Source organism: Chenopodium quinoa, unplaced genomic scaffold (genome assembly GCF_001683475.1).
Source record: "Chenopodium quinoa cultivar QQ74 unplaced genomic scaffold, ASM168347v1, whole genome shotgun sequence".
NCBI lineage: Eukaryota > Viridiplantae > Streptophyta > Magnoliopsida > Caryophyllales > Amaranthaceae > Chenopodium > Chenopodium quinoa.
In genome coordinates this window covers 2,789,683-2,802,732 of record NW_018744290.1, presented here as the reverse complement: position 1 = coordinate 2,802,732, position 13,050 = coordinate 2,789,683, and the positions used below count along the sequence as shown (strand labels likewise).

The following is a 13,050-nucleotide window of genomic DNA, read 5'->3' as shown; positions in this document are numbered from 1 at the left end:
CGACCCGTTGTCATCCCTATTTACAAGTAATATAACAAATAAGGTTGACATATTGTGACCAATCCTATCATTTTTTTAAAATTTTTTTTTTAAACAAGAATTTTATAATTTTACTTTCTCCAAAAAGAATATATATTTTACGTGATCATTATAACAATTAAATTACGAAACAAAATATATAGGAGACTTAATTTATATGGAGTATTAATATTTTCATAATTATTCCTATATGGCTATATTAATCCCTATATTGATAGAATTTTGCATTTGTTTATGTACAAAACTACAAATTAATAGTACTTCAATACTCATACGTATACAAAATTGGATTCTCTCTTTTATTTGGAACAAAAGAAAAGTTTCCATGGTGTGAGAAATGCCACTTTCAAAGTTATACAACTGCCCAAATTCCCTAGAGACCCAAGTATTAGAGCACTCATGAAGTCGTGAACCATAACTAAGGCACTATATATGCACACCAAGAATTCAAGCATGCATGTATAGCTGTCAATTTTGTACCCAACCGTACCTTAACACGTGTCAACACGTGTGAATTGAAGAATTATGCTTGAATGAAGAAAGATGGGGGTTTTCTTAGGGGGTGTCATTTTTTTTATTTTTTATTTTTTATTTTAGCTTATGATGATACTCGGTTTATTTAAGTGTTTATGGAGAATCTTTATCAGTAATATCTTTAATTAACATTAAGTATAAATTTTAAGGGCTATGTATAACATTTTCCAAATTTTAAAACTGACATTCGAAAACAATGCATTGAATTGTTTATAGCAAGTATCCATATGACTATGTTTGATCTATAAAGAATAAACATTGGTCAAAGGCTCAAAGCAAACTAAAGTAAAGTAATGTCAAAATCAGACTAAACACGTAAGGGACTAAGGGGGGAGAGTTGGGGAATGGGGGTATGAAGAAAGTGAATATCAGGTCACACATGATACAATGATAATTTAGTATCCTAAATGTATCAACTCAATCTGTTTGATAGATACAATCTTTACCACTAGTTCTACAACGAGCAAAAGTCATAGCCTCATAGGCATCCTAAAATTATGATGAACGAACTCAGTTGGCTTCCCTTGTTTTAAGAAACAGGATCACCAACTTCGGCCTGAAAATTAGAACAATAAAAAGTGTGAAAACAATGAAAGCTAGATATAATTTTTAAACAAGGGATCAATTACCATACAAGTCGAGCAGCATTAGAGCCTTAGAGGGACAATAAGTGCTTTTGTAATCAGAAACTTTGCATTTGTCGTCTAAATTGGTAATGCATCCTGATTGAATAACCTAGTTCGCTGGTAAGTCTTAGGGCCTGTTCTGTTCAGCTTAATTCAGTTTAGTTCCTGAATTCCTTCTCTAATAAACAATTCATTTCAGTTTAGTTCAGCCCCATCAATTCAATTCAGTTCAGTAAATCGAAACAGACCCTTCTTAGCTAATATACAATGAAATATAACTTGGTTTAGCTCATGAAAAGCCGATTCACATTGGTATGGATATAATACGAGCATGAAAAGGGGATAAATATGAAATTTTAATTACTACCTCGGTTAACTATTATTTGCAACAAAGGGGTATTATTTGTGAGATATAAAATAGTCCTTTGTTGCAAATAATAATTAACGGAGGTAGTATAAGAAATAGTTCAAGAAAACCTTATGCTTTGAGAAGCAAGTGTTTTGAGTGAAGTTTATTTCTGAAACATGAAGCTTGCAGTAGAGGCCCTTTTCTTCTCGTTTCACCAAGGAATGATTCATGATCCATGAATTAGCCCCAAATTTAGCTTTCTAATTCTCAAGACAAAACAGACTATGTCTGCTTCCAACTGAGGCCTACACATTGAAGCAAGTGAGCACGCAGCCTCGTGTCAAAGATATAACCCAAACACGCACAACAGTAAACCAACAGCTAACTACTGTTAGTAGGACTCTGTTTGGGACCTGATGTTTTCAAGTCAGGCATTAGTAGATAAGTTAATGCATCTTTAACAATCTCAGGAACTAATCATCCAAGGAAAATATCCCAATTTCAAGTTAAAAGGAATGCATGCCTTAGTTTAGTTCTCTTATATACTGGTACTAAATTGACGGCTGAGCATAATAACTGTATTTCTTCCCTCACTTTAGATACGGCAATTACTGATAGGATTGGACATGTTAACCTAGTACATGTTCTTCAATCCGGGCAAAACATGCCATGTTTGAAACCAATATTTTCCTCCATCATGCTTCACTGCAGTCAAGCCTGTAATTCTGCATACATTCTCGCTTTAATTTCCTCAGATTCCTGCCATATGATCCCTATGTAACAGCCTCATTCATATTTCACAGTTATTCCCTGCAAATTTTATAGGTTCATGAAAGAACCTCACAACATTAAAAGGGTTTCTGATTTGCATGCTTTAATGGGAATTATTGTAAATAAAAAGGAAGATAAAAACAGAGAAAAGATACAGTATTCTGATATCACATACACATACCAACTCAGTTAAGCATGAAAAATCCTTGGATAACAATTTTTAGCAACTACATATGATAAAACACTTTGGTAATCAGATTACCTTCTCATCGAAACAATTCGGAGCAGTGAACTATCCACACAGCCAAATCACAAAACTCCAGGATTCTGCTAATACATTAAAGACAACAATTAAAGAGACTTTCAGGTGGCTCAAATGGACTGAGATTCAAATGAACATCACAAGTGTCCAAATCAAGTACATCAGATGTGAAGCTTCCATAACAGTGATAGTTCTCTTCCCACGACTATGTGACAATAATGAATCACAACACTAAGAACAATAAATTTAAATAACAAAAAAAAATTAGCAATCCTGTGAAATTGGTACTGTAGTCCAAGTAACGAAAGAATTGCAACAGAATTTATAACAGCATGAATAAATGTGTGAATGTGTCCACATAAACTATGGAAAAATTCAGCTTATCATGCTGTCCCGTTTTAAGACCATAGACATCAATCTCATCATCTTGGCCTGTGAGCAGTATGACTGAAAACATTTTGGCAGCAAATGTTGTAAAATCAGATGGATACACAAGTAATTTCAGACAGAATGCTCTGAAGATGCTCAGACAAAACATTTCGCCTCTATCAGTAGGGATAGTGTGCTTTGTCACAACGATATAAGTAAATCAATTCACAAAATAAACATGCATCAATAACAGCCAAACCAAGAAAAAAAAAATTAGGAATACAATAATACAGCCATAGAGTACCTTTGCATTAATTATCATTTATAAAAAAAAGGTTCTCGTCAAAAAGAAATTATCAAAAAAAGGTGTGCCTTACAATAGTTTATACATCATGGGTATACATTTATTTCTCCAAAAACTAAGTGATCTATGTAACAGAAATAATATAAGTTCTGTACTAAAAACAATAAAATTAGAAGTCGTCAAAATCAGGAATATAGGCTTCTTTTTAATAACACAAACAATTCGAGTTCCACAGCACAACAGCAGCCACCACTGGGTTCCAGCACTACACTTATTCACATTTACAATTAAGGAATCTGTACAAGTATTCACGTCTTCACGTCTTCAACAGGTAATAGGTATTCATTAATACATGCAAACCTTCATAGGGTTACTGATCACATGAAAGAGGAAGGTTGTTTGCCACAAACTTAGCAAGAGGAGGCAACTGTGAACACGACTACTATAAATGAGGGGTTACAAAAGGTGTTTGTTAAACCCTTTTGAGGATGATAACAGAAGCAGCAATTCTTCTCCATTGATACAGAATCTGCCAAAGCATATGCCCTTGCTCCTTGGCGTTGGCAGCAACAGGATTGGCACTGATGTTATTATACTAAGCACAGTTCCTATCAGCTTATGACCACAGGTCTACAAAGCATAAGTGATCTTTTATAGCATCAAGGCATAAACCCAGAATCTGAACATATGCTACATAAGCTGATACTCCAGTGAATTTGGCCTCCAAGCTCCTTCAATCTCAAAAGAAGGGTATAAGACACAGCTATTCATTCATCCATGCCGGCTGACCAAATTGAACCACTACTCTATCAAGAGCTGATACTCCAGTAATTTTCAGTTCAGGTAATTATGCTTAAGTACAAGACCAACAAGATCAATAACTCATATATATGCCAGTGAGGCAGGGTCAGGAGAGGCCAAGATGTACGCAGCCTCCTGCTTCTAGCCAAAGACTATTTGAGAAGCTGTATGAGATAGACTTTTTGTAGGGAAGCTGATATGCATCCTTGAGATCCATGAAGGAAATATAGAAAAGACCATTCCTTCTCAATATAGTGTGACCTGATAGCAATATTATATAAGATCATCATCCTTTTCCATATCCTGCTGAATTATCAGAAGTAAATTATCCTATCTTCCAGGTCTTTGTTTACCTAACTCGGAATAACAAAGATACTGGAACCAAACAGAGTCCCTTTTCCTTTAAACCTGCATAGCTGATATCTGTCCCAATATAACCTGAATGTGGTACTTCTCCAGTCTGGTTAGAGGTATTTTGTTTTTCCTGAAGAATAGAAATGCCAGAAAATTTTAGTGAAGTGAAATATTAAAGAAGTGAAGAACGTCCACATTGTTTGGCACAAATGCAGACCAATGCAGGCAATACATTTGAAACAATTCCTAAATAGTTGTATTATACCTGAAAAAGGCTAAAAAAGTCATGCTTCCCTTGTTGCACTGGTGGTAAAATGTTCAAAACACCTGTCTCTTGTAATTTTATTTGCAATTTTTCCAAGTCTTCAGCCTGAATTACAAAAACATTGATTTAGTATCAAGGGAAGTTGACAGGAAACCTTAAGAAATATCAAGAAAACTTTACACTAAGGCAACAAACTATGGGTTTGCAGGGATTAACATGAGAGCTACTCCTTACCTCAGAATTACAAACAGGAGAAATTGCAGTGTCCTCCAGTTCAGGATCAATATAAGTTGCCAGAATCTTTCTCCTTTTAGCAACAGACCTAGCTGACGCAACACGATCATCATTATTCATGTTCATCTTTTTTACCAAAACAGCAGCACCAGAAAATATGGAAGAGTTTTCAGAACCAGAACAGGTAACAGTATCCTCCACATTACTGATAGCTATGGAGTTGTCGAAGTATGAAGACCAACCACTATCTTCAGAAGAAACCTCATGTCCATCACCAGAAAAATTAGATTTGTTCTTGTGGTTTGTGGAGCTCATAGAATCCTCCATTAAATCACCAAGTTCCAATAAAGCAGTTAGAAGGTTTTGAAGACTAATGCAAAAGCAGAGGAAAAAAAAAGGCTTAAAAGGTTATTCAAGTTTGCCCAAACTGCTAAGGGTTGAGTTCTTTTATAGAAGCATTAAATAAATTTTAATTTAAGTTTTCCAAAAAGATATTCCACGTTTCATTTCTAGAGCTTGCCTTCCACTCCAACAAAATTAAGGCATGGAAATGGGAAAGTCATCTAAAAAGACTTGGTAAAATATCATGTCATCCACCCCATCACCAAGTCAATATCTCACGTGGGAAGCATATTCTACAAGATAACATTAATCCATGGAAACAATTGTTCAAAATTATAAATTTTAAAACTATATAAAAAAAAAATTAAATTATAACCATAATATGATGTCGCAGTCCTAAGAAACACAAGTACTTGTCACATTATTTCAGAAAAATCCTTCAAAGATTTATAGTTAAATGATGTTGTTGTCTATTTTTTTTTCCCCTTATAAAGTTGATATTGTTAAACGGCTTTTCAAAATTAATAGATGAAAAGCACATAAGAGGGACCATAGAATTCTTTCAAAAAAAAAAGGACCATAGAATAAGAGAAAATAAGAATGCCAGGAAACAAGCTATATATACTTGACAATTTGACATCAAGCGGGTGAGATAACACCATTGGCCATCAAACATATCCAGTGCAACCAGTAAATACACTATGTGGCGCAACTATTTACCTTTCAACAACCATAATGTAAAGCACAGAACAAAAAAAAATCTAGAAGTGGCATCTTACCCTCTACCAGTGTATAGGTGTTAGAATCCAACTCCTTTTGATGTATTAGATTCCATTTAAGTGTTTTCCTAGAGTTTAGGTTATGTTTTCTTAGCTTGAGGTCCCATTATTGTGTTACTGTCAGATCAGTGTTCACTAGGGATTCTCCTTGTATGTCATTTAAAGCTCTTTAGAGGGCGAATGATTAATGAAATCTTAAAGCCTTCTACCAAGTGTTGCCTTGCTTTTATGCTTGTTTGTTGTTAGACCTTTATAGATATTGTGTCTTACTTGCATATTAGCTCCCCTCCAACCCAACTTGATGCGCTAAGGACTCGTGGTTCGGACCCGCTTGTGCCCGCTTTGAAGTATCAGCCGTCACAAGCCCCGACCACCCGCACTCCGTCGCCCAGATAGACGTGAGTGCTCCTGAGATTCTATTGCCCGCTTGTTGCTTTGTGCTCACAAGCCCCTCTTCCGCTCAAGGCTAGCGTTCTTGCCGCCAAAAGGCTAGAGCGCGTCGCACGTTTCGGGGTCCAAACTCCCGGACCGTGACAATAGGACTATACAAGTGCACACATGAATATGGTATCACTTATAAATTTAATACTGTATAAATTCTAAGCAGTCATTCTAATTCTACTTCCTAGGTTTTAATTAAAAAAAAAAAAACATACTCAACAGTTATTCTATTGTCAAGATGAGCTAATTTAGTTGCCCTCGGCAGCCAGGTAAGTGTACGCCTATTAGAGATGTCAAACCACATTATTTTTTGGCAACTCATAGAAAACATATTTGACCCCTATATTTGAACAGGATAATTTCAGCAGGTGCAAATAAACGACTATGTCTGAAAACTTGAAAAGTGTTTTGATAAGCATAAATGATAAACAATCTGAATTATTTAATAAGCATTTGGTATAATAGTGGCCATGAATCCTGATTAACTCTTATATTATTAATATTTCAGATCCTCCAAATCTTTAGCTGAAGAGTTCAGCATAGTTTAGGCAATATGCTTATCAGCTTCTAAGAAAATTCAAATATCCCATTTTGACCAACCCTATTAAAGTGCATATTAAAACATCCAGAATGAAATTACATTGATTTTCAGCACGTAGTACGGTAGTAGTCGTGGAAAACCATGAATGCCAGAAATAAAGAGATGGAATACTAAGCTTGAGATAATTCTGAACTTGTTCAGCAAGGATAATAAACATTATACTAATCAAATTTGACCAAAATATTTTAAGTAATCAATTTTTATTTGACTCATTATAAATAATTTGCATATACTTATGTAGAAGAATTTTATTTAATATGGCCTAATGATGGGGGCTCAAGCTGGTCCTAACAAACCCCTGATAATCAGACACTGAAATGTTTGACAAAAAACAGCTTACTTCCTTGTAGCCACTGAACTACAACCATCCTAGTCTCTGTCCTACCAACATTACTCGCCCATGACCATACCTAGCTAGGTAATGCTGGTACACATCATTAGAGAGGCTCAATATTTCATTAACTACCAACTATTGTCAAACAATCACTTTGTTCTGGTGAGTAGTGAGACTTGTGACTGACTCATGGGAAACACAACAGAAGCATTAAAAGCAATAGCTTCAAGTTGAGCTAGGATCATAATTCATAAATATTTGAATTAATTTTAAATCAAGGTAAATTTTCTAATCACAAAGAAACATATCATTTGTCAAACATAAGAGCAAAAAGTTATTCTGAATCCGCATATTTGAAATTTACACAAAATCTTCATTTATATATAACAGAAAAGAAATCCATTTGTCAAATACTACGAGATATGAAATTTACACAAAATCTTCATTAATATATAACGGAAACATATCATTTATATGAAATTTACACAAAATCTTCATTTATATAATTTTAAATCAAGGTAAATTTTAAAATCACAAAGAAACATATCATTTGTTAAACATGAGAGCAAAAAGTTATTCTGAATCCGCATAATTGAAATTTACACAAAATCTTCATTTATATATAACAGAAAAGAAATCCATTTGTCAAATACTACGAGATATGAAATTTACACAAAATCTTCATTTATATATAACAGAAAAGAAATCTATAATTTTGTTGCAACACAAATCATCAGAGTTGCAGTCAAAGATCATGAGAGGTCAAGTCCATATTCATATATTGGCAACCAGATTGACGGAGCCTCTAGATTTAGCCGCAAATTTTACTCTCAAAATATTATTTTCTTCGAATTTTCACATATTCCAATTGACTAATCAATCATGCAACATTCACATATGATTCCCTTGAAGAAAGATTCCAAATACAATACAATTCCTATGTGGATTGTCTTCCATTATTTTATAACATTCGCGCACGTTTCATTCCTCATGCCTGACTCTCCCACCTGTCATTAACCTGCTCCTTGCTCATTCTATATAAAGCCTTTATTAAATGTCTATGTTTGACCAGAAGTAAGGTACTACCTGATCCATGCCATGACAACACTTTCACAAATGATTTATTTTGAAGATTCTAACCATACAATTAAAAATAAAACAAAAACAAAATTTATATATAAATGCATAAGGTATGATAGGAGACTCATCTGCCGCCGCCTACATTAGGATATATGAGGACATCCTCTCTACTTAACATAGAATACCTTCGCATGTTTGAGGAACTGACAAATTAGTAAAAGCCACATAGAGGTATGTTCATGGTTGTCAATAACCACAACATGGGGAAGTGAAATTGAACTCCTTGGTGGGCTTCCAATCAAGCAGTAGGATTGCTTTCATACTCAGTACACTACATCGTGCTGTCTTGCTTATCTTTTACTTTGCGTCCAAGGAATGCATACCTTGTAGAGAGTCATTCAAGGGATGACATCATTTCGTGATGACAAAGCGCATCAACATTCCCACACGTGCATGCAGATGTTTCTGTAGCATAGGACAGCAGATTGTATACTGATCAACTTACAAAAAAAAAAAAAAACATATATATTGCGAGGAAAATACAAACTAACATGAAAGTAAAGAGAGCTTGTTCAGCATGGATAGCAGAGAATATTCCTAACCGCCCCCCCCCCCCCAAATGCGCAACTCTCTCTCCCAATTGGGTTCCTTACTTACAACAGACAAATCTTCCAAGCATTTAAATCAAACTAGATAGAACTGTAAAAGGTAAAGACAGCAGACTGCAGCAAAACGAATAATACATCATTATACTCATAATCTCTTATGTTGAGGATAAAATGAATAACTACATTCACCAAAACTTAGTCATTGATGTCAACAACTGAAGGTGAAGGACTTTGTTGTGCATTTGGGACACAGGAAAGTTGCTAATGACTATAATTTTTTGCAATAAGATACTTTTGAGGATCTCAAGATTTCAACCTACCACAATCATGTAGTCAGCAGAGTAATACAAACAAAAGACAAAACAAGAGTTCCTCAAAATACCATTTCATATTGACAGCAATAATAATACTAATGATGCTAGCATGTAACATGTCTACTTCGGGAAATTTATTGCTCAAACACAAATTGACAAAATATATCCCAGATAATCTCTTTGCTAAAGAGCTACGGTGAACAAAGTACAAGTGTATTGAATAACTGATAACTGATAAGATGTATCCCAGATTCGGGATAGTCCTCCAGTGGCTCCAATCCCTTATTACTTAATATAATATCAGTCAAACTACCAGGGAATATTTACATATAATGTACACAGAGAGAGAGAGAGTGAGGGAGGGAAAAAAGTTTCAAAAATCAGCTAAAATTAATATTGTTGCAGCAGTCATCGCCATTTGTCTTTGTCAAGGTGCGTATGTAATTGTGTAACGTACACCTCATATAGTCAATATTTTAGTGTAAATTGAATTTCATGCTTCAAAAGACGAAAAATCTTCGTTAGAAAGAGATTAATAGTATGTAAAATTAAACAGTATAACATGAGGTGTGCATAAGATAAGATATTAAAATAGTGGAGAGCTCAACAAGCCTGGTACACATTAATTTTAATATTATAGTATTGATTGAAAAAAATTAATGTCCAAAAGACTACCATATGCTTTAAAGAATTGAAAAATCAAAAAATTTTGGAAGCAGATGTAGCTTTTGGGATCTGTGATCAGTCACACAAATTCATAAGAGATTGGAATTCAACCAAAATTTGAAACATTAAAAAATCGGGTTACATTATCAACCCTCAATGAACAGAACTACCAAGAATACTCACATAGTTTGACTGTTAATTCTCTTAGAATAAACATATTGTAATTTAAGAAAGTATTTTTTTAATACCAATACTACTTGAGTCAAAGCATATAATTTCTGTATATTAACATAACCTAAAAGCCAGCAATTAACATTCGAACTCAAAAGCATGTCTTAGTAGTTAGTATTATGAAACAATAAAGGTTAGTGCTTTATTAATGCAAAATTGATCAATAAAGTCAAAACCAAACAAAACCTGGAAAATTAAATGCACCTACAACTTCATCACCATCACAACCCAATCTATTGATCGGATGATGGGCGGCTAAATGTATTAGTTCAAGTTCACCCCTAAAGTAAATACATTTTTTCCTCCGTCCCAAAATACATTTCACGCTTTTATTATCCTCTACAAAATACTCCTTGACACTTCTAGTTAAGTAACAAACTAACAACATACTAATTGTAACATTCCTCCGTTCTAATTGTACCATGACACAACTCTACTCTCCATCGGCCTACTCCACTCCTTAAAACTAAAGGACCACGCTGGAAGTAGAAAGAGGGATTTGATCCCTCAACCTCACCAATGGTAAGGAAATGCACCTATGCTCTACCCTAAGCTACTTACACTAACCTATGGAGGCACGGAAACAACTCGGGTCTCAGAAATGAACAACTAAGTCCCAACCATTTCTATGCACTATAATCGAAAACAATCGAGTTTCAAAAAACGGCGAAACCTCAGGTCTTAGAAGGTCCCGTGCTTCCTAACCGCCAGCTACCTAAGCAATTCACATATCCTCTAAACCGAAATCGGATAAACGTATGCAAATTAACCTCTAATCATACTACATTATTGAAGAGACTAATTTAAAGTCCCCCATCATCAAAATCAACATACATTTTGAGGATCCATTATTTAAATAGGCTTAAGACAGAATGATACTTCCAAGAACCAAAAATTGAGATTTACTACATTAAAAAAAACGAAGTAGTTTTTAATTTCAATATTTAAACTGTAGTTTCTAATCTTCTTTCAAAGTACACAATTACATGCAATTATTCAAAGGTATAGAAATCAGAAACATAACTACAATGAAGAAACGCTCAATTTCATCAAATTAAATTAATATGAACAAAAATTGATTATTGCAATGCATAAACAATAGTTAGGGTTTTGAAATTTAAAAATAAAAAAATAAAAAAAAAATAAAAAAAAAAAATCAGGCAAATACAAATGTGAATAATTTTGCGCGCGTACCTTGATCATGGACTAGTAGGGAACAAACCTGAAAATTCTTACTGAGCATATTAATTTATATTTACTGAGCATTCTCATGAAAATCTCATAAAGAATTTCAGACAAAGAGCCAAAAGAGGTTTTTATTATACCTTCTCAAAAATGCTTTCACTTGTTTCAATTTTTTTTATTTTTTTTATTTTCAACTTTATTAATCAATATGGTAAGATATAATAAAGTCATTTTATTTGGGTTTCAAACTTTTTATAATTGTTAAGTGTATGGAACGGATATATTTAAGGTTAAAATAGGTCTTGATTCTCTTTAACTCCGTAAAAACTAAAAAGTCATATGTAACGATTTTTAAGCGATGAGGGAGTATTGGAGTAAACAATTAGACATATTTATGTCATACCATAATTGGCCGGTATAAAAACTTATTCTGTTTACAAATAAACATGAACTAAAGCCCTCTATTAAAACTTTAGGAAGTCGGTTAGACTCAATGTTGTCTATTAGATTTGAGTGTTAATGAAAGGTTATCATTCTAACCGCAAGTGTTTATAATCTGTACATATGGGATAGCCGCTAGGATAGGCTGAGTTTGACTGATACTGAACTTCTGAGGGGTGCATGATGTTGAACCTGAAGGTGTTCATTGCATAGCCGTATCCACAGGCATTGCTCTGTAGTCTGTACAAATTTCCTCTAATGCTGATGGATCACCGTACTAATTACAGACTTGAATCAGCAAAACATAATCAAAGATTTTACATATATTTCCTCTTTGGAAGGTGTTTTTTATTGCAGAGTGCAGACGGACTGAAATACAAGTCTTGAATTCAGGTTTTATTGTCCAGTAGTAAGAAATTAAGTAGAGATTTGTTGAACATAGCAAAAAGAGATTTTATGTTGCACAACAACTTGAGAGTTCTGAAGCTGTCCTCTGCAAAGTGCACTCCAAATAAGTTGCAACAACTGATCACTTCAGCCCAGAGTAAGCTTGGTGATAAGCCAGAGTATTGGTCTGAAGAGCGGCAGCATAACATGAGGATGAGAGTCAATCAAATCCGGAATGCAAAACAGATATAAGTCCCATCACACCTCATCTGGAAAGGAAAGTACATGTAAGGGATCGATGCACAACCTTTACCTTCACTCACAATCTACTCTCGAAATAACTTTGAAACAGTTAAGAAGGCATTATGACAAGAAATTACAGCTTTCATCGAACCCAAGAGGCAAGAGAGATATTCTACTCAGGTCACAATTTCAGCAAAAAATATAAACAGAAACAAATTCAATATCTCTTGTTGCAGATTTTGCATCAATCATCTGTTTGGAAGGATGTCTGAGAATGCAAAATCATGAAATGGGGGGCCTGAAATGAAACATTAATTTGAGTCAGCCACATAGCTCAATGTAAGTTGTTCATATTCAAACAAAGCAAATTACATTCTTGCACAAGATTTCAAAAGTAGTTAATTAACAAAGGTAACAAAGGACTGCAGGGTAAAGGTAGAATCCAAATCCAAGTCACATAGATAAAGTATTTATATTTATCAAATTTAAA

General features: G+C 34.2%; 1 protein-coding gene across 1 annotated transcript; it reads right to left on the bottom strand.

Annotated features, from left to right (window-relative positions):
• Positions 1-3,577: 3,577 nt before the first annotated feature.
• Positions 3,578-5,590, bottom strand: LOC110695369. Its single transcript, XM_021872614.1, has 3 exons — positions 4,909-5,590; positions 4,675-4,779; positions 3,578-4,539 (listed from the first exon to the last, which is right to left on the bottom strand). Exons 1-3 carry the CDS (start codon positions 5,233-5,235, stop codon positions 4,405-4,407), a joined length of 567 nt encoding a protein of 188 aa, XP_021728306.1. The 5' UTR covers positions 5,236-5,590; the 3' UTR covers positions 3,578-4,404.
• Positions 5,591-13,050: the final 7,460 nt, after the last annotated feature.